Source organism: Aspergillus versicolor (genome assembly GCF_001890125.1).
Source record: "Aspergillus versicolor CBS 583.65 unplaced genomic scaffold ASPVEscaffold_3, whole genome shotgun sequence".
Taxonomy (NCBI): domain Eukaryota; kingdom Fungi; phylum Ascomycota; class Eurotiomycetes; order Eurotiales; family Aspergillaceae; genus Aspergillus; species Aspergillus versicolor.
The window spans coordinates 2,864,066-2,889,845 of NW_024467526.1; the positions used below are offsets into that span (position 1 = coordinate 2,864,066).

General features: G+C 48.4%; 10 protein-coding genes across 10 annotated transcripts; 3 read left to right on the top strand and 7 right to left on the bottom strand.

The window, feature by feature from the left end:
* Positions 1-137: 137 nt before the first annotated feature.
* Positions 138-942, bottom strand: ASPVEDRAFT_70861 (RNA recognition motif domain-containing protein; the record flags this gene model as incomplete). Its single annotated transcript, XM_040816092.1, has 3 exons — positions 138-364; positions 484-547; positions 602-942. The coding sequence occupies 3 exons, from the start codon at positions 940-942 to the stop codon at positions 227-229; spliced, it is 543 nt and encodes a 180-aa protein (XP_040666418.1). The 3' UTR covers positions 138-226.
* Positions 943-1,543: 601 nt separating this feature from the next.
* ASPVEDRAFT_82215 (CIA30 family protein) lies at positions 1,544-2,715 on the top strand (the record flags this gene model as incomplete). Its single annotated transcript, XM_040817161.1, has 3 exons — positions 1,544-1,631; positions 1,698-1,931; positions 1,988-2,715. The coding sequence occupies 3 exons, from the start codon at positions 1,544-1,546 to the stop codon at positions 2,713-2,715; spliced, it is 1,050 nt and encodes a 349-aa protein (XP_040666419.1).
* On the bottom strand, positions 2,456-3,966 carry ASPVEDRAFT_40204 (phosphoribosylaminoimidazolesuccinocarboxamide synthase). The gene is made up of 3 exons (XM_040812083.1): positions 3,765-3,966; positions 3,316-3,691; positions 2,456-3,207 (listed from the first exon to the last, which is right to left on the bottom strand). The coding sequence occupies exons 1-3, from the start codon at positions 3,912-3,914 to the stop codon at positions 2,831-2,833; spliced, it is 903 nt and encodes a 300-aa protein (XP_040666420.1). The 5' UTR covers positions 3,915-3,966; the 3' UTR covers positions 2,456-2,830.
* A 551-nt stretch (positions 3,967-4,517) lies between these two features.
* On the bottom strand, positions 4,518-5,865 carry ASPVEDRAFT_128383 (glycosyltransferase family 69 protein; the record flags this gene model as incomplete). Its single annotated transcript, XM_040806539.1, has 3 exons — positions 4,518-4,915; positions 4,981-5,206; positions 5,266-5,865. 3 exons carry the CDS (start codon positions 5,863-5,865, stop codon positions 4,518-4,520), a joined length of 1,224 nt encoding a protein of 407 aa, XP_040666421.1.
* Positions 5,866-6,244: 379 nt separating this feature from the next.
* Positions 6,245-9,276, bottom strand: ASPVEDRAFT_51798 (cytochrome c oxidase subunit VIa; the record flags this gene model as incomplete). Its single annotated transcript, XM_040814531.1, has 6 exons — positions 6,245-7,811; positions 8,282-8,286; positions 8,558-8,611; positions 8,773-8,932; positions 8,995-9,019; positions 9,108-9,276. 6 exons carry the CDS (start codon positions 9,274-9,276, stop codon positions 6,245-6,247), a joined length of 1,980 nt encoding a protein of 659 aa, XP_040666422.1.
* A 308-nt stretch (positions 9,277-9,584) lies between these two features.
* On the top strand, positions 9,585-11,714 carry ASPVEDRAFT_82220 (DNA-(apurinic or apyrimidinic site) lyase APN2; the record flags this gene model as incomplete). Its single annotated transcript, XM_040817162.1, has 6 exons — positions 9,585-9,612; positions 9,668-9,680; positions 9,737-9,782; positions 9,834-9,966; positions 10,015-10,724; positions 10,776-11,714. The coding sequence occupies 6 exons, from the start codon at positions 9,585-9,587 to the stop codon at positions 11,712-11,714; spliced, it is 1,869 nt and encodes a 622-aa protein (XP_040666423.1).
* A 774-nt stretch (positions 11,715-12,488) lies between these two features.
* Positions 12,489-15,507, bottom strand: ASPVEDRAFT_40208 (putative anaphase-promoting complex subunit Apc5). The gene is made up of 7 exons (XM_040812085.1): positions 14,537-15,507; positions 14,396-14,489; positions 13,932-14,343; positions 13,761-13,884; positions 13,597-13,703; positions 13,413-13,549; positions 12,489-13,363 (listed from the first exon to the last, which is right to left on the bottom strand). The coding sequence occupies exons 1-7, from the start codon at positions 15,252-15,254 to the stop codon at positions 12,649-12,651; spliced, it is 2,307 nt and encodes a 768-aa protein (XP_040666424.1). The 5' UTR covers positions 15,255-15,507; the 3' UTR covers positions 12,489-12,648.
* Positions 15,508-16,543: 1,036 nt separating this feature from the next.
* On the bottom strand, positions 16,544-17,600 carry ASPVEDRAFT_82222 (HMG-box domain-containing protein; the record flags this gene model as incomplete). Its single annotated transcript, XM_040817163.1, has 3 exons — positions 16,544-17,046; positions 17,095-17,369; positions 17,422-17,600. The coding sequence occupies 3 exons, from the start codon at positions 17,598-17,600 to the stop codon at positions 16,544-16,546; spliced, it is 957 nt and encodes a 318-aa protein (XP_040666425.1).
* A 390-nt stretch (positions 17,601-17,990) lies between these two features.
* Positions 17,991-19,083, top strand: MAT1-2-4 (putative mating locus protein; the record flags this gene model as incomplete). Its single annotated transcript, XM_040808205.1, has 4 exons — positions 17,991-18,626; positions 18,673-18,851; positions 18,901-18,975; positions 19,040-19,083. The coding sequence occupies exons 1-4, from the start codon at positions 18,136-18,138 to the stop codon at positions 19,081-19,083; spliced, it is 789 nt and encodes a 262-aa protein (XP_040666426.1). The 5' UTR covers positions 17,991-18,135.
* A 1,856-nt stretch (positions 19,084-20,939) lies between these two features.
* ASPVEDRAFT_40212 (putative cytoskeleton assembly control protein Sla2) lies at positions 20,940-25,555 on the bottom strand. The gene is made up of 12 exons (XM_040812086.1): positions 25,310-25,555; positions 25,196-25,242; positions 25,109-25,126; positions 24,940-25,015; positions 24,715-24,872; positions 24,568-24,648; positions 24,460-24,517; positions 24,220-24,404; positions 23,115-24,163; positions 22,916-23,065; positions 21,641-22,855; positions 20,940-21,515 (listed from the first exon to the last, which is right to left on the bottom strand). Exons 1-12 carry the CDS (start codon positions 25,315-25,317, stop codon positions 21,429-21,431), a joined length of 3,132 nt encoding a protein of 1,043 aa, XP_040666427.1. The 5' UTR covers positions 25,318-25,555; the 3' UTR covers positions 20,940-21,428.
* Between the last annotated feature and the right edge of the window lie 225 nt (positions 25,556-25,780).

Consider the following 25,780-nt stretch of genomic DNA (forward strand, 5'->3'; position numbering starts at 1 on the left):
CAAAGATAGAAGAGCAAATGCCACCTCGGCCGTTCCAACTTCAACAATGCAACGGAAAGTTTCCAACCCAGTTTACATGCTGGATAGAAACTCTGTAGGAAGGATTAGGCTTCAAACAGAACACCAAAAACAGGTGCGCCAAAAATAAAATCCCGAACACTTATCCCCACCATGCTTCTAATACCATATATCTCTCAGAACAGCTCCATTAAAACCGATATAGATATCATGTCGCAACGCCTGACCCCGTTCCGCTTGACCGTCCTCTTTTTGGGCGCTCTTGGTAAGGCTGAACCTCGATAGCGAGCCCTTTGAGAACAACTTGCCGATTCTTCATAAGAGCTTGCTGAGCGTGCTCGCTAGTCTATTGTGAGTTTAGTTAATGTATACCTGATGCTTTCAAAGCAAAGCGATACATGGTATTCTTACGAAAAATTGAACATAGGCAATAGTCAATCCCCTTCTTGTGCGTCCAATACTCACAGTGAAACTGCCAATGTCTTTAAAAACGTCTTTAATCGTTTCATTGTCGACATCATGTGGCAAACTGGCCTATTTTAATATAGCACTAGGCGGCTAATTTTCTTCAATTAAGACTCACTTCTTGACGAAGACACAGGTAGTGTTGTAATCATACTGTGTACTTATGTCGGAGAGCACATTTCCCTCGAGTATATTGGGGTGCTGGGCTCCTTGTGAGAGACGGTTAGACGATGGGATCTGTGGGTGAGAAGAGGTGGCATAGGAGGACCAATACAGAGGGGCCGCAACAGGTGCTTGAAGATAGTTTGTACTATAGTATGGAGGAGGTGGATGGCTATGGAAAGGAGCCGTGGGCCTCTGAGGAATTGATATCATAGTTTGAGGCGGCGGCGTAGCTTGGGATGGCCACGGATATTGGGGCCTATATTCGGGCGGTATAGGATCATCGTCCGAGCACATGATAATGATGATTAAAATATTGTATTGAGCAAGTGAATGACAGCTATATGCTATACTAGAATGGACAACGAGCCAGTTAGGGAATCAACGGGCGAGATAGCGCAATGAAGAATATCCCCCTAGTCTGGACAAGGAAAGGAAGGCGCCTTTAAACCGCATCTTGGAAAGCGCGAGCAACTCAGAAGAATTCGGAATCAGTGGTGGTCACAAACAGAAAAGGGCGATCATTATGTATCATCTAGCTGAGTGTTGGGCTTCAGTTTGTTGTAGGGTATGGGTGAGCGTTCGAGAGCACTGTGCTCGTACAGAATATACAGCTTCATATATACTCAAGTAAATCAAAATTATGCGGCAGTGAACAGCCCAGTGCTCATTCCACCCTCTTGTGCTGTTTCAATCTCCATCATTTGGTCTGGATTTAGAAATCCGGCCAGCCAGAAAGCAAGCACGCATCTGATAAGCAACATACTGCCGATGGCGGTGAGGCCTGCCGACGTCATCCGGCCTCAGGCATCCCGAGTGTCGAGATCCTCTCTTCTCAGTTCCTGAAGGCAAGAACTGCTTCATAGCCTCCAGATCGACCCCAATTCCGGGATTCGACATGTTTCCAACAGCAAGGTGCTTAGCAGCCAAGCCCCCCGGGTTTCTCAAAAGAAGCGCGGAGGAAATTGGTAGATTGTCAAGGATTGGTGCGTCCCCTGCGCCTCCGAAATCGCCTCTCAACTGGAGAAACTAACTGCAATGTGCTGAGCTAGCCTGGAACACCGAGGCCCTCCACACGCCAACAAAGCCATATTCCCTTCTAGACTTCGAAGATGAAGCAGCTGTTGCGGGCTGCAAGACGATGGCAGACCGTGCCGTGGGAGGGTTCAGTACTGCAAGCCTCGACTATATCCCCGCCGATTCCTCTACAAACACGCCTGCCCACGCAAGATTTCATGGAAGTATTTCCACGAAGCTCCCTAACAACTGGAGGGTAGAAAGAACAGGTACATGCCCTGTGTATTTAGAAAATCGGATCAGAAAATAACGAGTTTCTCATTAGGATACGCCGCCTTCCGCAACCAAGACCGAGGCCTCTGGCTGTTTGGACGACTACATTGGGACCTCGATCCTTATACCTACCTAGCTTTACGGGTCAAATCGGACGGTCGAAGGTACACCGTCAACATCCAGACCGACACTATCGTCGAAACCGACATCCATCAGCACCGATTATACACACGCCATCACCACATGCGCGCCTCATCTACTTCATCCGATGACTACCTTTCTCCACAAGAATCACCCGAAGCAGCGGAGTCGCCTGAAATCGCTGAAGAAAAGTACCCCGGCGGTATCCCACCTTCCCTCTCCGACATTCCCCCGTCCTCTACAATCATGCCTTCTGTATCGTCGGTCACGACATCTGGCTCGACTGGATGGGAAACCATTCTCCTGCCGTTCAACTCATTTGTCCGAACGAACCATGGGCTTGTTATGGAACCTCAGACGTCTATCATCCGTCAGAGGGTGAAGAGTGTTGGAATTGGTTTGACGGACCGAGTAGAGGGGCCTTACGATTTACGTATCCATAGGATCTGGGCCACAAACGGGATGAGTGAGCCGGAGATCGAAGAAGAACGGCGAATTTGCGGGACGGCTGCTTTACCTGTTGATGAAGGGGTTCGAACCAACTGGGTCCCGCAACACAACGATACTAAATCTGCGAAACAGGGAAGTCAAGAGAACAAAGGGAAGGGCCTGAAAGGGCTACGTGATGAATGGGATTAAACCGAGAGCAAATTCTTGGAAATTGTACAGTACATATATATCTTGGAATTGATGTTCCATCCTAAACAACACATATTACAGCACTTCGGTAGCGCAACCTACCGTCCCCTACAATCTAATTGCCCCCAGTGATTCGCTCCCAAGCTTCCCTATACTTCTCGCTCGTCTTATGTGCAATCTCATCGCTCATCCTAACTCCCGGTTTACCCTTCAATCCCTCTTTAACCAACCAATCTCTCAAAAACTGCTTATCAAAGCTCTGCTGGCCACGTCCGACCTCATACGAGTCCTTGGGCCAGAAGCGCGACGAGTCTGGCGTAAGCACTTCATCCGCTAGAACAACCTCATTCGTCTCCTCGTCAACGCCAAACTCGAACTTCGTGTCCGCGATGATCACGCCCCGCGTAAGCGCATAGGTGTGTGCGGTCTTATAGAGCTTCACGGCGAGCTCAGCGATAGTTGAAGCATATGGTTCACCAACAATCTCAACAGCTGTACAATGACACAGAAACCAATTAGCCATCTATCCAAATCAGATTGCAATTGCAACGAATCGGGTTCGAGGACGTAAATGTAGATAGATAGACAGAGATAAGATACCTTTATCAGGATGAATATTCTCATCATGCTCCCCCTGCTCGGCCTTCGTGCTAGGAGTGTAAATAGGGCCATCAGGGAACGCCTCGCTCTCCTTCAAACCTTCCCGCACTGGAATCCCATGCACGGTTCCGGACTTCTTGTACTCGTTCCATGCGGACCCGGTGATGTAGCCACGCACGATAGCCTCGATGGGTAGGATTCTCAGCTTGCGGACTTGCATCGCACGGTTCTGAAGTACGGGGCGCAACGAGGCGGGGATTTGCGCGGGGAGGTCGAGAGTAATGAAGTGTGTCCGGAGGGTAGGGTTGGCTTCCTGGAGGATTTGGAACCATTTTTGCGTGCAGAGGGTGAGGAGAATGCCCTTTTCGGGGATTCCCTGGATATTGTTAGTAGGTGAAACTTTGAAAATGGCGTTGTTAGGCAGGAGAACGGGTCTGGAGGGGTTGTACATTTTCCATGATCACATCGTACGCGGAGATACGATCGGTTGCGACGAAGAGGAGGGTCTTGTCGTCTACTTCGTACAGGTCGCGGACTTTGCCACGGGCAATGAGGGGCAGGGACCCCTGGAGGTCGGTCGTTGTGAGAGAAGAGGCCATTGTGAATATTTGGGGAGAATTGGAAGCAGAGACGAGATCTGGAATAGTCTGCGTCACTGGGATTTTTTTTGGCGGGGTCATTCGGAGAAGTATGAGGGCGGGTGCGGAATCGGAGCTTGGTGCCTCAGGCCCCAATCGCATAGATCCAGGCATACAATGTAGTACTACGTACGGAGTAATTTACCAAGAGGTTTAATCAAGTAAATTATCTATTCAAATCATTCACAGTGCATCATGCAGAATATGCTTCACAGAATTATACAATTGAGTGGGCTAGTCGGCTAATATCATCCCGCTGGCTAACTCTCTAAGCCGAGCACTTATCGTTTCGTGATTCTAGATCACCCGGAGACTTGACAAGGCAGATGTTCTAACCTACCAGAACATCCCCAGGCCATTTATTCCGACACGGAGTTTGCCCAGCCCACTAGGCCAGTCACTTCGGCCTTTTCAGAGCATGTACTCCAGCAGGGGGATTCCGGAGCTAGCTGTTTCGCACTGCAATACGCAATGATTGACCAGCAGTGTGAGGTATAAGAGATCAGTGGCCATTTTCCGATCTTCAAATCGCTCTCGCACCTGCCAATCGCCATCTTGCGTATATCAAGATACCATAGCTTGCGTTTGATCAGCGAGGCAGTAATCGCCGCGTTCACTATTATTCTCATCCTCAGCCATCCAAGCAGAAAGGCGGCTTTGTACGGACCACCCTTCTAGGAACGGAGGATGGATAAAGCGGCGAAAACGATTCTCCCATATGGATTCGAATATCTGCCAAGTAGAGAGCCAGTGTCCAGTAGAGCGACCCGCCGGGTGTTCTGCCGCACTATGTCCTACCCGAACAAAGGGGTTCAAGTAAACGCCCCTTCGTTTGGAGAACGGGTTATCCGCATGAATTAGGCAACCTTCGGAAGCCACGGCATTCTTATCTGCGAGACCACCAGGTATCCCTCGAAACTGAATTGGCCGGGAGGAATAGATTGCCTCCGTGCCCATGAATACTAAAGCGTCAGGCGTTAGCACTACTTCCGTCGAGATTTTTCTACAATAATTTCGGCCTGCTTACCCATTCCACCCCAGCAGCTTCTAACGGGAACTGGCAGCATGTATTTCATGGGGTCTCTTGACTCGGCTGCACGAAAGAAGGGCCACTTTTGCATGACTTGTTCATACCCATCCACGTCTCGTAGAGCAAGTGCGTCGGACTTGGTCGAAGGTTTCGTTATATCGAAAGAGCAAGCCGCAGTATATGTCCCGTAATTCGTATTCAAAAGGGAGATGACGTCTGTTTTCTAGATTTGCGTACACGTTAGCTGGAATGAAGTAACCCCAAAAGGCGAGCACTACTCACGGTAAAGAAGACATCACTCAGAAACAAAATTCGATCAAAAAATATCCCATCATCTCGGAGCTGAAATAACGGCCGAAGAGACTTATTTCGCAGTCCAGCAATATAAGAGATGCGCCTCGGATCAGCCGGGTTCAGATCCAACAATGCTTTGTCGTCAGGAGGCTGGTCAGCGAAAGCAATGCTTCGTCCTATATTCGCCGATTCCAGCTTCTTATCGAAGTTGTGCAGAGCGTCCTTTGTACCATCACTGCTTCCAGTCTCATGTACACTAACGAATAAATTATCCGATCCGAAGACATTGGCTAGGTCGACAATTACATCGCCCCAATGACCTGGTAGTGACCGTTCGTTATTCCAGAGAGCACTAGCGATGAATATCCGCTGTCGACGCAAGGGTTTGTAATCTAGGTGGGTTTGCTCTTCATTAAAGTGCCGGTGCACCAGAAAGACATCTGCTGTGCTCCAAATGACGAAGATGGCCAGGAAGAGTTGAAGCAGGCGACGACGGAGCTTGGGGTAACGCGAAAGATCCCGGATGACAACAGAGATCAGGAATGAAAGTCCATGGATGACGGACCTGCATACATCTGACAGATGCATTTGAACTTGCAACAGTAAAAGCGAGCCCGATAACAAGCCTGGCTGGTCACATTAGGCTGAATGGACGCCAGCGTTGTGAAATCGGTGTCTTGTCGCAATTAATGGCCTTGGAGTCAGTCAGATTTCCGGGACGCACAGCCCGCCAAGACTGGGGCTGGACAGCCCCTGGAGATCGCCCATCACTGGCTTCTTAAGTTCTTGTAAATTAAGCTACATTGTTCTCACGCAACAAGATCTATACGGCGAGCCACAATGTGGAATCAAAACAGGGTCGTCCTTGGGTAATTATTTGGAGCTGAACGCCTAGCTAAGCCGCCGGTCGAAGAGTGGAGAAAGATAAAGTATCAAAGGGGAAACATTAAAAAACAAGGAGCAACGTTTAAAGCCATTGCAGTTCGATGTCTTCGAAGTACTGGTCAAATCTCTGAGACGATCCCGACGGCTCTGCAACTGCCACATAAGTGTCCGGGCGGATCAGGTACGCTGCATCAGCTTGCAGCCCGGCTGTTTGATACTGCCCGTCCCAGGGGAAAGCATGTAAAGGGATATTCTTGTCCTGGCACCATTGTGTCAATTCCAGCTTGGGCTCTCCATAAACATGGACTTGCCAGGTAATTGATTTCAGGCTCTCAAAGTTGTCAAGGTCTCCTACACGGGCCCACGGCATACGATCTCCGCCGTGGACATAGCCTGCAACACCGGCTGACAGCATACTCTGTCTATAATCTAGCATGATCTGAGAAACCTTCCGGAACACATTGTGTCTGACATAGTCAATTTTGGCAAGCAATGGTGCAACATAAGGCAGGACGTATGTTCGCAGGGTCCGCGCGAAGTAGCTCTGCGAAATAACGGCATTGAAACCGCTGTCAGTTGTGTTGACTAGTTGGTTCGCAAACGCGCGACGTTCTGTCTCATAGCTGTCGAGTAACGATAAACCGGCTTGTCCTTTGATGACCGCTGCCAGCTTCCATGCCAGGTTGATTGCATCTCCAATACCGGTATTCATTCCCTGTCCCCCGACAGGACTGTGAATATGTGCCGCGTCGCCAACCAAGAACGCCCTGCCTTTGCGGAAGGCAGATGCTAGACGGTGATGGCTTCGATAAATCGAAAACCAGTTCAGCTTGTCGATTTTCAGCTTCAGCGTTTCTTCCATCCTTGGAGCAACATCATCGAAGGTGATATCGGTGCCTTTCTCCGCAGTTTCATCATCAATGGCCCCAGAAATGCGGCCTCGGCTGCTGTCATCATATGGAAACAGCAGCATAAACTCAGACTGGTTGAAGGTAACATGTGCTTCACCATTCAGTGATGGCCCGCTTCCCTCGAAATCAGCGACAAAGAAGATATGTGAGTACGTTGCGCCGTCGTATTGAACTCCGGAGATATGGCGAACAGCCGAACGGGCTCCGTCACAGCCAACAATAAAGGTTGCTTCGCAGGTTTCAACATTGTCACCCCCATTAGCATTAGGATCCGTGGTCTTCAACCGAGCAGTGATCGATGATTCGTTTTCCGTGAAGTCTATAAGCTCTCGGTGTCGTTCGACTTGGACACCGAGCGAGTTGAGTCGTTCTTCCAAGAGTTTTTCGTGCTGGTCCTGAGAGAAAATGTGGATGAAGGGATATGGCGTCAACCCAGTACCGATATCGCCAATGGGTATCCGGCCCCGGTGAGTGCCCTCAGACCAGACGTTTGTGGCTGCAATCTTGTGCCCGTTTGAGACGACATCTTCCGCGATTTCGAGCTGGCGATATAGTTCCAGGGTTCGTGCCTGGATGGCCAACGCCCGAGAGGTAGTTACATCGGCCTCTGCTTTATCGATAATACGGATGGATATGCCTTGCTTAACTAACCACAAGGCTGTGACAAGACCAGACGGGCCGGCGCCGATGATCAAGACGTCTGGACGGGGCGCCATTGACGGAGGTATAGACGATGTACTAGTAGGTATGGCGGGTGCAGGGAATAACCAAAACCACAACGTGGTTTGATTCGGGATGTAGATTTGATAATTGACGGTAATATAAAAGTTTTGAAGGTATCTATATATGTTCCAAGTTCAAGTTCACGTTCGTCGTATTTATACATTTCCCTGCCATGGAACATTGCCGTCAAGGTAGCGTATCGGAGCTTGGGCTGGCCGACAATCCCGCTCGGCCTTCCTCCACCGACCCGGGGCGCCCGATTTTTCCTCTTGCGCATGGCGTCACCTGAACAGTTATACGAGCAACGCGCAGGCACCAACCTCAGTACGCATGAAGCCTTCGTCATCTTCCATATTTACATCGTTACCTACGTGAAGATCGCATCTGGGTGCATTCGTAGAGGATTGGTCTTCGGTCAACCCCGAAACGTTCAGGCGTATCCCATTTTCTACATAAGACTCCCTGCATTATTGAATCCAACTCACAGTATCTGCAAAGTGGGTTTCATGGATAATTTTATAGACGTACTCAAGACTTCTCGAGGACGAGGTCTTGGCGGTATGGAAATAACCAGGTGCTTGTATAAAATGTGCATTCCAAACAGCAAATGAGTTTATAGCATACAAAGGAAACTCAAAGAAGTATAGTGATGGGCGACCACTCGACTGGCTCGGGACTTTATTTCTTGGACGCTCCCTCTTTTTCTGGATAAATGTACATGTCCTTCGTTTTCGGGAATCGGTATAGTCCTAGTTCCACACGGTGCTATCTAGGTAGCCTTGTCCTTGTTGTGGTAGTTGACGCTGCTGTTCCAGCTGCGCAGAGTTAGTAATTGACCATAGAAATACGGCGAAGGAGCTCGGTTCGGTCCGACAGCGCGTAGCTGATAGGAACGGAACTTACAAGATGGTCTGCAGTACCGAATTAGTTAGCAATCTAATATGCACATATCTTCGAAGACATTTCATAAACTGACCTTGTCACCATCCCCCCAGGGGAAGTTCTTGGAGCGGATGTTCTGGTAGGGGTACTCAGTGCGCTCCTCGAGCGGGGGCATGTGCTCCCAGTGCTCCCAGTGCTCGTTCCACTGGCTGTAAGCGTTCCAGCCACCGCCAATCAAAGTGGGGATAACGGCACTGAAGTAATATGAGTACGACTGCATCCAATTTGGAGAGGGGGTATCGGTTGCATGACATACAAGATGGAGAGCTTGAGCCAAAGACCTAGAGTTCCAATGGGTTAGCATCATCCGAATTTTTCAATCGCAAGCTCGGAATAGGCTTGTAGAGGCTCAGGAAAAGTAAAACATACTGCTAGTCGAGGCGGCGTGGTGCTTAACAGCGGCTCTCTCGCGGTTGAACTCGTTGTCGACAGCCCAGGACGGGATCTTGGACTGCGCGCTGTTGAAACGGCGCTGAAGGGCAGAGCGAACCGGAGCGGAACGCTGGGCAAGGCGAAGGGCACTGCGCTGAGGAATCATTGTTGCTGAACGAAGAGCGAATGGCTCACAGCTGTATCTCGGTCTTCAAAGGTGGGAATATCAGACGATGTCGACTCGGGTGGGCAGACAAAAGCCGCTTAGCGCTTCCCGTGATTCGCTCGTCTCCGGCCACAACCGTTCCGTCGTTATGTCAGCAGCCTGCACCTCCCGTGATGTCACGCTTCTGAGATCACGTGAAATTGTGCTGTTGCTCCCTTCTGATCAATCAAACCGAGTTTGAGGGCATCTCTTAATGTCAAGCACCGTCTTCTGAGTAATATGCACAGTTTGGGCATGTAGCAGCAGGGATGGGGTTTCGTATCACGACATGGAACGGTGAGCTGCCTCCATTATTGCCAAAATTGCCATACTAATGCATTTGTTTTCGCAGTCAACGGCATTAGGTCGGTAGTAAATATCAAGCCTGTGATTTATTTCGTGTCCTCCTAACTTTGATTAGGAATCCATTCTCGTATGAGCCATGGAGGAGTACACGTACATTTGAGGTAAATTGTCCTCTTTCTCCCTACAGACTCCGTTAACTTTGTTTCAAACAGTCTATGTTTGATATACTGGAAGCCGATATTGTCGTTTTTCAGGAAACCAAAATCCAACGAAAGGACCTTAGAGATGATATGGTTCTTGTTTCCGGGTGGGATTGCTACTTTAGCCTACCTAGAGTTAAAAAAGGTCGGTCCCCTTGAGTCTACAAACGATCGGGTACTGACATCTCACGAGGTTATTCGGGCGTCGCAATATACACACGCAATGCGACATGTGCTCCCATCCGCGCTGAGGAGGGGCTGACGGGAACCCTATGCCCGCCAAATTCATCCGCGTCATTCAGGGACCTTCCTGAAGATCAGCAAATCGGCGGTTATCCAACGATAGAGCAATTATCGCAACTCGAATTAGACGCAGAGACCCTCGATTCCGAGGGACGCTGTGTTTTACTTGAGTTCCCTGCCTTTGTACTTATAGGCATCTATTGCCCCGCCAATAGGGATGAGAGTCGAGATGCATTTCGCCAGAATTATCTAGATTTGATGGATGCTCGGGTTCGAAATCTAGTCGCTATGGGCAAACGTGTGTTCGTCACTGGTGATATTAATATCTCAAGAGGCGAGATCGATGCTGCGCATGCAGCAGAAAATATCAAAAAAGGAGGTATTACGGAAGACGACTTTGTATCTGCCCCGGCGCGGCGCCTATTCAATCACCTACTGTCTGACGGTAAAGTCTTGGGTGACCGAGATGAGGGAAGGGAACGTCCAGCTCTTTTCGATATATGCAGATCTTTTCACCCTGAGCGCAAGGGCATGTATACTTGTTGGGAGCAGAGAATAAATGCTCGGCCCGGCAACTACGGTTCAAGAATAGATTACGTCCTTTGCAGCTTGGGCATGCAGGATTGGTTCAATGACTCTAATATCCAAGAAGGGCTCATGGTAAGGTCTGAGCAGAAACCGAAACATAACCCTGCTAATGAAGGCATCTAGGGTTCGGACCATTGCCCGGTATATGCTGTTTTCAAGGACACTGTGCCTCTCGATGAAGGCGAAACGAATATCTATGATGTCGTAAACCCACCAGGGCTGTTTCGAAACGGCGCACGCCAACAAGACTATACGGCAAAGCTGTTATTACCACTGTCGGGACGACTGATACCGGAGTTCGATAGACGGAGAAACATCAAAGATATGTTCATGCGTAAATCTAGTCAGCCATCACAAAGATCGTCTTCTATTCAGCAACCAACTCCAACGCCATCATCTGAAAACACCAAGGCAGCCGCAGAGTCTACCAGCCTTCCCCCAACGGGTTTGAGTGGAGGCTTCCCTGTCGTATTGCCCGATCCTAACCAGTCAAAGGGCACTGTGCGCAAACGGCCCGTCAGGACAGAGAATCCTCCCGTAAAGCGTTCAAAGTCTGCAGGTAATCAGGCAGTCACACCAACCGCTGGGCAGAGTACGCTGAAGGGATTTTTTAAGGCAAAAAGCACACCCGACACTGATCAGGAGGATCCCAGATCTCTCAAGGACGGAGAAACAGCCTTGTTCAGAAGCCCGTCTAAAATCTGCAGCCAACAAGTAACAGGTGCAAAAAGTACGGAAATGGTGCAAGGCATTGATGCTGATGAATCCAATGCGTCAACGCCGGCTACTTCGGCATCATCTAAAGAACAAACAGATTTTATCGACCCCGTTGCTAGCAAACAGGTTTGGTCAAAGCTGTTTACTAAGAAGCCGCCCCCCACGTGCGAAGGCCACGATGAGCCATGCATTAGTCTGAAAACTAAAAAGCCTGGGGTGAACTTTGGTCGCTCCTTCTGGATCTGTCCCAGACCCTTGGGACCGAGCGGGAATAAGGAGAAAGGAACTACTTGGCGATGTTCTACTTTCATCTGGGCCAACGATTGGGATTCCTCGACTATGTAACGAGATTAGAGATGTGTACTTCTCCTGCCAAAGACGAGTATTCAAATTCTCACCTCACACGAATATACACGATGCCAACGTTCAATGACGATATTTAAGCCCACATTCATTACTGTACCCTTCCCTCAGCTTTCGACATCCATCGACCGTGCTCCATACCCCCGGAACGGCCAATTGCAAGCTCACGGCCCTCGGGACCACTCCCTACCCCCCAAGGTGAAAGTCGCACCCGTGACGCGACTATGCTTCTATCGGGTACAAACCATAGAGTATGGGCAATATACTCTGCCAACCACACCCAGCAGAGACATTGGCATCGGCGGGACCTTTGCACGAGGCCCTTCCAGGATGCACATTGAATTATAAGGGTACCACTCAGCGACGCCATGCACGAAGGAGCCCTTCGTCCACACACCAGGCATATCTCATGAAGCTGTCAGGCGCAAGGATTTCATTAGCGTTCGACCTAACACTGATCTCAACGCTCGTACTAGCTGCTTAGTTCACCAGTGTATTTTCGGAGACAAGATGGATGGTTTTGGGAAGCCAGGTTAAGCTTGTGTTGCAGATTTCCAAGCTAGGTCCAAGGAGACTACGGTGATGCTGGTGAAGAAGATTTACCTCTGCCATAACCTTGTTCCAATTGGGTATTCTCCCTGGGGTTTTAGTTCGATTGAGCAACCTGGCCTGCACGGAATACCAAATTACTGGCGGAGAACATTATATACTATTTTTATCACTTTGGTCCACTACTCTGGAGTAAGGCTTTAAGCTGGGTACGTAAAATGATGAGTAAAATCCCTTTTCATCCCATTCCACTATAGGCTGTTTATTCTGTTGTGGTTTATATTCTATATAGTGAAGGCGAGTTCAATAATAATTCCAAGCCTACGGCTAGTACAGCACGATGCTAGCATAATTTCATAATAACTCATCACTGCGATACCTTTTGTTTTTGCAGGTCTAGGTACTTCGCAGCATAATCGTTGGCAAGAACCGAATCGCCGGTTAGATGCATCACGGTAGCTTTCTTAGCCATCATCTCACACTGCCCTCTGATATCCTCAATTTCCTCGTATTGATCATAGGCACAATCCAGGTAGCCCAGGGCCCGGTTCATGTATTCTTTCTTGGTGGGTGTATTCTTCCCTTCGCTCCAGAGTTTGCCGGCGATACCCATGTTGGCATCTACTAGAAGGGAGTACGCAGACGCCGCGAGATCACAATCGCTTGACTCCAGAATTTGAGGCATGATACTCTCGATCATCACTGAGGCAGCGTCAAACTCTTTGAGACTCAAAAGAACATTTGCTAATGCACAAATGGCCTCCCAGAGGCCGGGGAGTAATTTCGAGCGATAGGCAGTGCTTGCAGCCCTCATGGCCATAGAGAATCCCCGTTCAGGCTGGCCTGTTTTCTCAAATATGCGAGCCTTGAGACATAGCAGTTTGACTTGGGGCTGGATATCGAAGTTGTCCTGGTGAATTGATTGCGCAGTCTTTTCAACAAGATCCAGCGCCTGCGCATAGTTGGCTTGGCGGATCATAAATTCAACGGATAAGAAGGACAATAGGAAAGACAAATCGCTGTCAGGAAGATCGATGGCTTGTAGTTGTGACAGCAGATAACCTGCTGCTACTTGGTCGTCACTGCAGACTGTTAGACATGAACGCTGCAGGGAGAGAGAATAGAGCATACTTGTAGATTTTACGTTTAAGCTGAAGAACGCCCGAAAAAAATGCCCAGTATTGGCTCGTTTTCAATGACCGAAATCTTTCAGGGCTCATCTCAGTCATGTGGGCAGAAACCTCGCTATAGCGACCCTGTTGCGCTAGCTTCGAAATGTGAGTAACTTGTGTACCGAGTAAAGATCTCAACTTACGAGCTGGCAGCTTCGGAATGTGCTCTTCAGATAGTCTTCAAAAGGCGCGCTGTTCCGGTAGCATTGGCGGAATACCTCGCTACTCAGCCAGGCAAGATGGGTGACTCCTGGAAATATGTTAACCAAGATAATACGGTTTCCCTCGTATAAAAAGGGCATAATACCTATTCTAGAGTATAGTGCGGTTTGGAGTAGGAGCTGCGGCCCCATTGAATTCACCAAGTTCTTTGTGACATTTAAATGTGAAGCGCGAACAACGTTCTCGATCGACGACGCGAGACTCTCTCCCTGATTAGGTTAGAATCATATAGTGGACACGGAACATCAAGACGTACATTCTGTAGTTCGAGTTTTGCTTCGCTCAGGAGGGTGGTGCTCAATAAGCTCCACATTTCTGTTTCTTTTGCCTTCGCTTTGAGGAACGCCAGTCCTTCTTTTTCATTGCCCAGCATACCAGTGTTTTCAACATCTTTGATGAGTTCTGGAAAGGCTTTTCCAAAATGATACAACCAGCTCATGCAGAAGTTCAGGCAACTCATATCATGGGATTCCCGGGCGATTGAGACGGCTTCTTGCATCGCAGACACGGCTTCTCCATAACACCCGAAGTCTGCCTGTAGTATTGCAAGGTTGAGAAGCGCATATTGATAGGTCCCTTTGTCTCGACTATGCATCGTGTAATCGAAGTAGCGATGGAGGTTGTCAAAAGATGACGGGTAGTCCCCTGCCCTCCAAGCATCAAGAAATCTGGTGGAGGTCAGCCCAGGAAATAACGAAGCCCATGGGTTCGACGGCTCACCTCAAATAGTGTATCAGATTCGGCAAAGTCACGCCAGATGCAATAATGCGCTCCAGTTGTGCTTTCATTCCTTCTGGAACTCTCCCACCAAATCCTAATTCGTTAGAAGGGGATCCGAGCGTCAATGAGAGAATATCTTACTTTGCAATTCGTTGATTTGAAATTCGAGAAGCCGTTCAACTTCCTTCGTACTGACATAGCGGTCGTCTTCATCATCGTCAGCGATGTTCCCGTATGCTACCTGACAAAGGTGACTGCTTGTGTCGAGGCCCAATTCCAATAAATTGATGTCCACGGAAGCCTGCTCGTCGGAAGGATTTTTGCGCGCCCAGGCTCGGTATGTCGGAAGGCGATATTTCACAAAGCCTTTCCATAGTTTTACAGAGTCGTGAAACTGCAGCCTTGTGAATTCCAGTTGAGCTCTTCTTACAAATGCGCCTAAGGGCGAACATCGAGCGAGACGCATACAGTCAGACTCTGGAGCGAGGCCGGCATCTCTGTCTCTAATCTGCTCTTCACGGGTCTTCGCAAGTATGGTAGATATCTCTGTGAAGAACACTTCCAACGCGTCACAGGAGTCGATCGACCATATTTTTCGAAGAAACAGGTCCCAAACAGATCGGCCAGGTACAGACGATGAACTTACTGCCAATGCCTTTTCCAAATCCTCAATGGACACTGAATATTGAGCAGTCCAGTTGTCCGAAGGAGAAGGTCCATCCTCTGCGCCCACGGGACTCAAATAAGCAACCACAAAGGAGAGGACATGGATGGCAGACGAGTTCGGGACCACGCCTTCAGTATAGACTTGGATGAGGCATAGTAGAGCAACCTTTGACGGAGTGAGATATCGACTCATTGCAGAGGTGTATTATGCATTGTTTGTGGCGACTTGGTAATTTTTTCGCTACTCGGCCCTCTCAAAAATGGAAGGGAGAGATGTCAGAAGGGACGCGCCCGCAACGCGTCGCGAAAAGAAAGCAGGTATACGGTATAATATAGTTCGTCGATTGTGGGGGAGTTTGATTCCATCCACAAGGGATCCGGTGGAACGAATTGAGGATCGCGTGGACGGCAAAGCAACACAAACAGGAGCAGAAGCCAAAGTTGGAAGTCGAGCATAAATACAGTATTTTTTAACAACCAAGCACATACGACCACAGGGTGTGGAAAACAGGGCTTCCCGTCCGCTCAGCCGTACTTAAGCCACACGCCGGCTGGTTAGTAGTATGGTGGGTGACCACATGCGAATCCCAGCTGTTGTATGTTTTTTTGCTCACCTATGTTTTTTTCATCTTCTCCTTCCTCTAATTGAAACGCGGAGCGTTTAATGTGCAATGATGATCCAGTAACTATATTATATTATATTTAGTAATAGTATTGCTTTCACCACTGGGGACATGGGCCTGCAATTCTATGCGAAGCTCTAAGCTGTTCTCTCAAACTGCAAACACAAGAGATCCCGCTAGATCCTTCGTAAATAATGTCGCTGGTAAGCAGATCCATCATAAATGGCTTCTAAATTTATTTCGTAAGAAATTACAGGGCCAACTGGCGGCAGGAGCAACGGGAGCCGCTCGCACACCTCGTTCATTCCCATCAGCCCTTCAGTGTACCTCGTGGGTAGCGATCGATCACATATCGATGACCGGACGCAAAAAATTGGAAAAGCTGGACCGCCGAGCTGTGTAGCTCGGTCGATACATTGTGGGTCTGTATCATTCTACACAGTCGGACTTTGTGGAACTAACAAACAGCTTGTCAATTACCCCGTTGATAAAAATGCCACCGGGAGTTGCACTCACCTATGAATATCCACTATATGTATGTTTGCAAGACTCTGAGAAATGATACTGTCTTTCGCCGCACCTGTTGGTAGGAAAATGTGTATGGGGCGTGCTTGCTTAGTAGTACCCATGTTTAAATCGGCAATGATCATGGTTGAACGGAACCACGCCCACTTCCGTACATCTTGGACAATGGGGAACTCGAAACTCTCCGTTGAGCGTATCGCCGATGTTGACAGCTCGGTTAGAGTTGTCTTCAAATGCTTGGAAGATAACAAGAAGATGACGTGACATCTAGACTATGGTGGGCCGGAGCAGCCGGCAATGCATGGATAGGGACGAAATATCGAAGACGGTCCCTTTAGAAACAGTCACCTGCAAAGTCTGGAAACTCGAATGCGTCTCCAAAAGATCGTTCAGCAAGATCCAGCTGTGGGAATAATGTAGTCCTGCTATAGTCGCTTTGAGCTTCTTGAAATATAGAATCAAATGCATTTGTGCCAAAATTGGCAGGTTCTTCTGTAAAACCACTAGCATCAAGTATAACGTTCAGGTTGTCCAACGATGCTATGTAGCTCGTACTAGCAGTATGGTCGTTCTCCATTTCCGGACACACTGGGGGACTGAACACATTCGGGGACGATGTGCTCACCGAGGGCGGGGATTCAAGGGGGATTGATCGTTTTGACGGCTTAGGAGACGAACGGGAAGTAGTTCGCCGTTTTCTTTCTGACGGCTTTCGAGGGGTGTATTGATAGTCCGGATGATCTTCGGCATGCTTCTTTTTGAACTCCTCTGCTAAGTTCTTGAAATGTAGCTTAGCCTCTTCAGACTCTGCCCTCCACTGCTTCCCCAAAATCACCGCTATTGTTTTTTAGTAGGTTTAGATCGCTTCTGATAACGAAAACTTACAGATCTCATTGTTTGAGAGCTCAGGGTATGCGCCCTTTACTCTAGGGTGATGGTGCTGCCGGTACAAGATGAATGCATTAGGAGGTCGAGGGATTTTAGTAGGTTTGGTGGATGCTACCCTAGATTTGACAGGGACTTCGCCGAATTTTGAGCTGAAGGTCTTATCATGGGAGGCGACAGAAATTGACGACCCTGAAAACGCTGGCGTGCGTAGAACTCGAAGGGCATTGATCGACTCATCGACAAAAGACACGACCGGGGTGCCTAGAAGTGCACTGTTATGGCATGTGAGAATAAGACCGCGAATTTGAGATCGGTGTATCTCACGAAAGACGCGATTTAATTTTCTCGACATTATCTTGACCGATGATATCCACCACATTTGTCGGCAGAAGGACTTCATTATTCGTTGACCCGAGGTGACGCAAAGCATCTTGCCAAAGCAGCTCCGTGAGGTTGTCAGCAGATTGTGTTGATGATTTCATGGCAATCGATATAGAAGCCATTCTTTGCCCGAGTTCTTCCTAGCGATTTAGATAGAGAATAGGGAATTGAAAGTCATATCTTGTTGAGGTGTCTTCCTCTACCATTAAGGAGCAACCGGGGAGAGACAGGAGAAAGCGCCTTGAAAGACAGTGTCTGGGACGAAGAAGTTCAAGTATTGAAAGAGTTGTAAGATTCCAAGGATCAGCGGTTAGACATGGCAAATGAGGTTGTGTTCCTATTGGGCTTTAGAGGCTAGAACATTTCTTTGTTTAGTTTGGTCTGGTAAATTATGAAGGAAGTCAAATTCACTCAGGCTTCCTAGAGAGAGGTTCAGTTAGTTTCCTCTCATTGTTTCCAAAAACGGAAGAACACAAGATAATTCAGTGAAGCTCTGCTGTCTCTGATCCAGTACAGATCCTGCAATCTCTCATACTCTTCATGTCTTCAACCATTCATCTCTCATCTCTCTAGGTAATATCTTTCATTTTCTTTGAACTACTCAAGGATAATCACGTCGCACTATCGTACCAGCATCGTCGACTCCCATATTGCCCAATGAATATTTACAGCCAAACAATTTTCAGGCTCCTCGACCAAATCGTTGGAGACGCCAGTTTTCATATGACGCAGAGAGAACAAGCAGCCTACATCGCAGCTTCATTCGCCTCCCACAACAACAGCTATCGGCTCATGGCTCAGGTCTCTGCCCTTTTCAATGGCGGTAAACTGCTGCATGCGTCTCACAGGAATACCGGGCTTGAAGTAAATCTAGAAGTTCCTGTTTGCCGTCATGGTCCTATCCTTCAAGCAATTGCGAACGACTATCATGTTACCCCCACTACCCCCGACTTCGAAGGACATCCAATCGAACTTGTTAGCATTCTGGACCCGGCAATTGAGTCCAGGCTTACTGGCGAAAAAACATTTGAACTCCACCAAATTCTCGTGTCAATGGAGAGAATCGCGAATGAAGAGCTTTCCAGATACACCAAACAATATGGCTATCACTACATATTCAGGGCTGGTCTCAACCAGTACTATATGACGTGAGCAAATCAAGTAGTTTGGTTCAACACGCTAACACTCTTGTAGCAAATCTGTAGCCGAAAAGGTAAATTTCTTGAGACAGGATTCTCGAGGTTATGGGTATCAAGTCCGGGCACAAAGACTCTGCTATCAAGCGATGGAATATCGTCCTAACCTCAGCGACGCGGAAAAGAACATCGTGGTTCGGGCTCTCAATTGCGTACCAGAGGACGCACACCGGTTCTGTAAGTATCTCTAATGATTAAGAAAGCGATCATCCTAATCCATCTGTAGGGAATTGGCTTGCAGCAAACCGCGCATCTTACTGCGCGATGAAAGCTTGCATTTCCCTGCTGGACAGGCTCCAATGTAAGTGTTCCGCTAAATATGTCTTAAATTCTCCTAACCTGTTGCTAGGATATCTCCACAATAGCCAATGGAGAAATGCTTTTTACGATCGGTTTCAATTCGCCTTAGTTTTAGTGGAAAAATGGTTTTCTGTTCACGGAATCCAAGTCACGGCTACACTGCTTCGTGACAGCAGCCCATCCCGCTTGCGCCCGGCTGCCTCATCTACGGTCAACAATATCCTTACAACGATCCCCTGCACAGTTTAGCGGACATTATATTTGCTGAAGCAAGGGAAGCAACGTTATCTGCGTTACCTGGACCAGACTCCGCTAGGCGGTTACCGCCAGTCACCTGGAGTGACCAAATATTTTCATATAATATTATAGTCTACTTCCAATTTCCGTACCATTCCGTTATCAAATTGGCAAATTCTCTGAGAGTTCTAGTATCTTTCTCTTTACAGTAAATCCTCTCTCGAGTTTTATATCACACCCAGTTATATCACACCCAGCAGCTTGCGTTTCGGAAGCTTCTACTTCTTCTTCTACATCTTTCAGACGGCGTTAGCTCTTCCCACTAACAGTGGTTAGATATGGAAAGATTGCTACGACCAAAGGCTTGGCAGATATAATGCTGGGGAAATACGACTGGGGTATTAATGGCGATTAGACAGATGGCTTTCTGTTTTCCACTGTTGTCGCCCTCTTTTTCCGGGCCGGACAAGTTTTCCGTGTCTTGAGGCCTCAGATTTGATATATTTGGTGGTACATGCTATTTTCATATAAGCAAAAGGCATCAATAAAATATGCGTTGCTACTAAGTCGAGTTCCAAGATGGAGATGACAATTGGTATACAGAAATGAAGGTAAACAACAAACTGCGTTACCGGGACACTAAGAGCGAACCATAGCATCTCTAACTAAGTAAAGTAGCAGTGGAATTTTATCCAAGTACGTAGGTACCCGATAAGTTTCCGCCTGCTGTGTAACTGAACGAGCTAAGGCAATATAATAATGTAGAACTCCTTGTCCATCCTTCATTTTCATTCATCTTTGCTGCAAAGTGTAAAATAAGCCACACCGGACATCAACAGTCCCTCTTCTGGGCCTATAAAAAAACCAATAAAATACCTTTCTTCGATGGTAGAACCAACGAAGATAATCAAAATAACACTGGTTTGGCAACTGGGCCCCAAAAGTACCAACCTGAAGCGGCCCGAGGTGGGCTTCGACGGAAAACACTCTGCACAACTCTGCCATTTTGTTATCGCTCTGGTAGGCTGATCTTCGAAGCTTTGTCCTCATGCTTCGCCTCTTCATCCCACATAGTCCAGTTAGCTAGCCAGACCCAAATGCGGGAGTGAAGATCGTTTATTCGACGGACCCTAGCGCCATCGATCACCACAATGAACCGCTCAAACACCCAATACTTGGGACTCCCTAACCCAGAACAAAGAAATCCATGCACAGCATCATCGCCATGTTGGCGAGTCAAGTGGAATCGAATGCACAGGTCTGCATCGCATGGCATTAACCGCATTTACATGGCCGGACGGAGAAAGGTTTGTATGCCTCTCCACGAAAACACCAAGAATTAACTAATTGCTCTCTCCAAAAGACTGAAATTTGTCCTCCTCCCGTTGTCATATTCACATTCTGCCGTGGTGATTCGCACTCGATTTTACAACCCCAATCCGTTCCAGAGCAAACCACTTGAGGTGCACAGGTCGCCCTGCGCCGAAGAAATCGGGTTGGTCGACGTCACGAGTAGATCTACGTTGCGGTGTCAGTTGCCATCACAAAACGAAGGATCTGGACGATCTCGAAGAACAAAGAAACCAAACCCATGCAAGCATGATAAGATTGGGCAGTGGGGCCGGACGCTAATGCGAACCGGTGGTTCTTTGACACTTCCGCGACTCCACAACTCCACCACGCCTTTCGCAAGCTTAGCTGCAGAAACGAATCATGACTACGTGTATGCTGATGGCAACTCTTGGCTGGCCTGGAAGGGATAGAGCTGATTTCGTGGGCTTGGAAGAGGTTCCCACATTCAAATCCTTTAGATTTCCATGGCAATCGGGTCTTCCTGGGACAACAAAGAAGGATTTGGCCCAAGAGGCTCGGGGTTTGGACCCTTTGATAAGCGGGCTTTGCAGAGCCTTTGATCGGCGGTAACCGGCGAGGCTGAAGTTGAGGCGAACAGTCCGTTTCAGGAAAACTGGTATGTACAACTATTTACTACCTATTACATAAGAAATAGAGCAATGAATGAAAACGATCGAATCAAAATAAGAAAACACGGCCAGGATAAATGAGAGTAAGAAGTACAAGTCTCGCTAAAGGCATGCGAGAGGAAGTGGAGGCATGATTATCAAGAGTTGCCAGACATAAAAGAATGATAATCTGTCTGCATTACTATTGCGGACAATGCCGAGGTGGGCGATGATCTCGATGGCAAGGACAGTCAATCTAATCCTCCTGGTATGAGATCTTGCGCATTTCTCCCAGGCGTGTCCTGGCGCGAGCGAGGGAGTTCTCAAGCTGGAGGATTTCGACCTATAATGGTTCATGTCAGTTACTATCCAAAATAACAGCAAAAATGTGCCAAGAGACAATCTCATCCATGCTGATAACCACGGGCACACAAATTGGGAACGGGGAAAGGAAAGGAAAGTAAATACCTGTTGTTCCATTTCTTGCACCTTAAACTCGTGCGAACTGAGTTTAGAGTAGTCCACTGTCTCATTCTCATCCCGGTTCTTCTCAGCAATGATGTCCTGTACCTGTCGTACAAGGGCCCTGCAGGCTGCGCCGACAGCTTTACTAGCAGTTTCCAGCCGATCTTGGGTTTTGCTCATGAAAGTAGCCTTGACACGACTTGCAGCTACTAACTGCGCTGTACTAGCCGCAACATCGTTACTGGCTACGATCAGCTGTTCGGGGGAGTTGCGTCCAGAGATCACACCGTCGGCAGTCTCGATCAATGTATTGGTTGAGGTGGCAACGGCCTTTGCCGCGGAAATAAGGCCCTCTGTCCACCGGTTATTCTTCTTGTAGAATGCGGTCTTGGAGGAACTGCCACGTCCTTCGCGAACAATCTCCTGCTGTGACGCTGTGGCAGCCTTAATGAGTTCGGCGATTGCCCCTGTCACTGCAATCGCAGCTTCCAAAATCGCATCGTTGATCTTGAGCTCGTAAGTAGAAAATCCATCACGCGGTTTGCTTTTAAGGTTCGCGAGCCGTTTGACAGCGGCATCAATGGCATCCGCGGCTTTTGTAAGTTCTTGGTCCACCAAGTCACCCAGGTCTCCATTTGTCTGGAGCCGAGTACTTTTAGGTGCAAAGGCATCAACCAGCTTTGACAGCGCCTGCAAGTCCCTTTGAACTTCGGAGTTGTTATTGATGACAACATCAGCCTTCTGTAGGGCTTCCAAGCCTTCGAGACGGAAAGACTGTAGTCCTCGGAAAAACCGAACAGTGCCCTGGGCAGACTTGCGAGCGGCATTGATTAGTTGATCTGCGCTCTTGTCGTCGTTCGCAAAGCGAGTCAGCCCCTTTGTATTGCTAAGGACATCAGCGACAGCACCAGAGAAATTAGACACTGTCCTGATAATTTCAGCATGGGGGCTGTTAGGCCCATCACTGATATAGTTGTTAAAAGCAGTAGAAAACTCAGTAGCAGACGCGGACGCCTTCTCGATCTGCGAGAGAACGTAGGGGGGAGATGCATTCTGGTTACCAGCTTGCATAGTTGAGTCAATTTCATAAAGTGCATCATCAACACGTTGCACGCCGGTCTGGAGCACAGAATCAATGATATCGTTGATTTTGGAGACTGTGCCGTGCAAAACATGGTCAATCTGAGTATCTAGTGCTTTATCGGCATCACCTTGGTTCTGAGAGGTTGGCCAGTCAGTATTGAGTAAAATGCAATCTTTCCCACGGGGTAAACGTACCAGCTTGAGCTCCTCGAGCTCTATAAGGGCTTCGTCCATGGCAGCCTGCATCGCCTCAAGCTCTGCTTCTTTCTCCTGAAGCGCAACCTCCTGATCACCATTCCGCATCTCATTATTCGTGCTATATTCCTCCAAGGCGCGCGTTTTATTCTATAACCTAGTTAGTGGGTGTTCAAAAAGAGTCGAGTTGACAACTTACTCGGAGCGACTCCTCCAGGTCAGCCATTTCTCTATTATACTTGGATAACAGGGAAGAGATTTCGGTTCCTTTTTGACGCTCGGCATTTTCTGCGCGCTCGAGAGCGAAGCGAAGCTCACGCTTAACCTTCTCAAGTTCATCCTTGTTGCTTCCAGTCAAGCGATCCCTGTCATGTAGAGCGCGGTCCCGCTCCCGGATCATGTCAGCTAACTCAAGGTTCTTGGTCTTAAGTTCACGCTCTAATTTCTCTCGTCGCTCGATTGCCTCCTGTGCAGATGCTGCTTTCAATTTGAGGCTCTTTGTTGTTTGAAGAAGATCTAGATGTTCCTGACGAAGCTGAGAGTAAAGTTTCGCCAAAGCTTCATACTTGCTCCTCCACGTGTTGACTTGGTCCTGAAGAGATCGAATTTGTTCGTCCTTCGAGGCACTCTGCAAATTCAAATTCGATGTTATCTGGTTCATCTGTTCTTCGAGATCTTTGACACGGCGGTCGTATTGCTGGAGCATCAGTTGATCTCGCTCATACTGCGCACGAGCATTCAAGTTCTCCTGCTCTAATTCAGCCAACCGACCCTGCGTGTGGCTCTGATATTGCTCGCGCATAAGTTGTTCTTGAGCAAGCCGCTGTTGCTCCGCTTGTAGACGCTGTTGGTCTTCGAAATCACGCTGAGCCTGCTGCTGAGCAAGGAGTTGTTGTCGTTGCTGGTCATCCCACAGCTGCTGAAGACGCTGCTGCTCCGCCTCAAATTCCTCCTGTTGACGCCGGGCTTCGGTGCTCCAGAAATCGTTGATGGGTTCTGGTTCAGCAGTCACAGGTTTAGGTGGAGGGGACGGTGTCGCCTCAACCTCCTTGGCCGGCCTCCTTGGCAAGGCTGGTCGTTCTTCATCGTCTACCAATAGATTCGGTGGATCCTGTGGAAGCTTTGGAATTGTGATAAGGCTGGTTAGGTAACGTAGATTGGAGCATTCGTAGTAGAATCGGACGAGTCGGTGGTGTTGAGCGTCGTAACGGCCATGTAAAGGGGAAAGTGCATCGGCATCACCCGTTGCTAAGCGCTCGGTCTCAGTATACGTATCAAGAAGATAGATAGAATTGAATACCCACCTGTGTGCATTGCCCTGAGCATGCTGGTGATAAACTTATAGATCCCGTAGCTCTCTTGCACAAGAGGAACCAGCGCAGAAATTCGGCATTCGTTGTGTGTGCCAGATTGAAAGTGTGAAAAGATCAATTTCTGAAAAGCATCGATCTGATCCTGCAGACCCATCAGATCGGTTATGGTTTCATAACTAGTTCAACGTCAGTGGTATGCATTATTTGGGTACTGCAAAGACATGTAATCACCCTTCATTAGGATCATTGATCGTCTTCAAGCTGATGTACTCCTCATACTCAAATAATCCTATGGAAAACTCAGTAAGCGCTCGCGTAGGAGTGGATCGGTTTTCATACCGTTGAACTCGGGGTGATTCCGGTGGAAAGCCAACTTGGACTCCAAGTAGAAAACATATTCTCTAATCAAGGGACCGTAGCCTATCCATCACATGAGCCGATTAGCGATAATTCCCAACCTCATGCTTCGGCAGGGTGTTTGTGTACCTCGAAGGCCGTCTCCTCCAACCCCCCTCATCAAGCTATCGATCCAATTGGCATGCTGCTGCGCCTCGCGGATTACTATCGGGTGGCCCTCCTGCAGGACCTTATGTAGTGTGATAAGAGCCTTGAATGTTTGGACTTCATCGGCAAGAACCGGTTGTCTGTGACAAGGAGAGAACGAGTCAGCGTGCGGGCGAGAAGATAAAGAGCTGTGGTCATAAATCATACACCTTCATCCCGGCCCAGAAGGCGGCGGATGACTTGTGGTCCCATGTATAAACAATACAGCTTCGAACATGTTTTCCTGAAAAGGTATGTCAGTGGACGACGTTCCGGCTATGGGACAAGCAGGGTGGCTTGGACGTCGAATTCGGGGTGGTAGTAGGTGGGTTCGTACGTTTGGGGGCAGTTTCCTCTATTAATCCGACTGTATTAGTGATATGATATTCAAACAGTTGGTGGCCGTGGCTTTCGCAATACATACCGATGCTCGTGGCCTTGCGAATGTTTATCGCCAGATCAGCCTCCGTGCTGCGAAGACAGTCATTAGCCCATGATTCCAAACCATAGTCTCCCGGTCGTCATTTAAACAACCTACCGACTCATTTTTACAGCTGCGACCCGCGAGGTAGGGGCGACGAACGACGGTAGAGCGCTGCGAAAGCCGGAGGGCAACCAAGTCGGAGGGGGCGAACGATCGCGGTATAACGATGGATTGGGCCGTTTGAAAACTGTATACTCGAAGAAAAGAGGAAATCAAAAGAAGGTGGCCTCCCAGTGATGAAATAAAATACAGTGAAAGGAGGAAGAAGTGGAATGACGTTTGGGTAGACAGGGAACGCTGACGCCTGGTGGTTCTCTCCATACAGACAGCTTGAGGCCCAACTCCGCGGGTCTTGGCACCCGCTGCTTCGTCATCGTATAGTTCGGAGGCCTCAAAAAGTTAACAGTATCTACTTGCATAGCGCTTCCCTGTTGCACCTCATTATATTTTATCAAGAACAAATTTTTCATTCTCCAGAATCTTAATTCCTTCATTAAATATTCATGGTGATGAACAGGCCTGTCC

Excerpts from the sequence above, each read along its gene's own strand:
- ASPVEDRAFT_40204 (XM_040812083.1), bottom strand. The coding sequence starts at position 3,914 with ATGGCCTCTTCTCTCACAACGACCGACCTCCAGGGGTCCCTGCCCCTC. Across the intron at positions 3,692-3,764 it reads ACGATGTGATCATGGAAAAT|GGAATCCCCGAAAAGGGCAT; the intron begins GTACAACCCCTC and ends AACAATATCCAG. Across the intron at positions 3,208-3,315 it reads GAATATTCATCCTGATAAAG|CTGTTGAGATTGTTGGTGAA; the intron begins GTATCTTATCTC and ends GTCATTGTACAG.
- ASPVEDRAFT_40212 (XM_040812086.1), bottom strand. Across the intron at positions 23,066-23,114 it reads ACCTGGAGGAGTCGCTCCGA|AATAAAACGCGCGCCTTGGA; the intron begins GTAAGTTGTCAA and ends ACTAGGTTATAG. Across the intron at positions 21,516-21,640 it reads TGCAAGAAATGGAACAACAG|GTCGAAATCCTCCAGCTTGA; the intron begins GTATTTACTTTC and ends GAACCATTATAG.
- ASPVEDRAFT_40208 (XM_040812085.1), bottom strand. The coding sequence starts at position 15,254 with ATGAGTCGATATCTCACTCCGTCAAAGGTTGCTCTACTATGCCTCATC. Across the intron at positions 14,344-14,395 it reads AATCTGATACACTATTTGAG|ATTTCTTGATGCTTGGAGGG; the intron begins GTGAGCCGTCGA and ends GACCTCCACCAG. Across the intron at positions 13,364-13,412 it reads CTTAAACGTAAAATCTACAA|TGACGACCAAGTAGCAGCAG; the intron begins GTATGCTCTATT and ends AACAGTCTGCAG.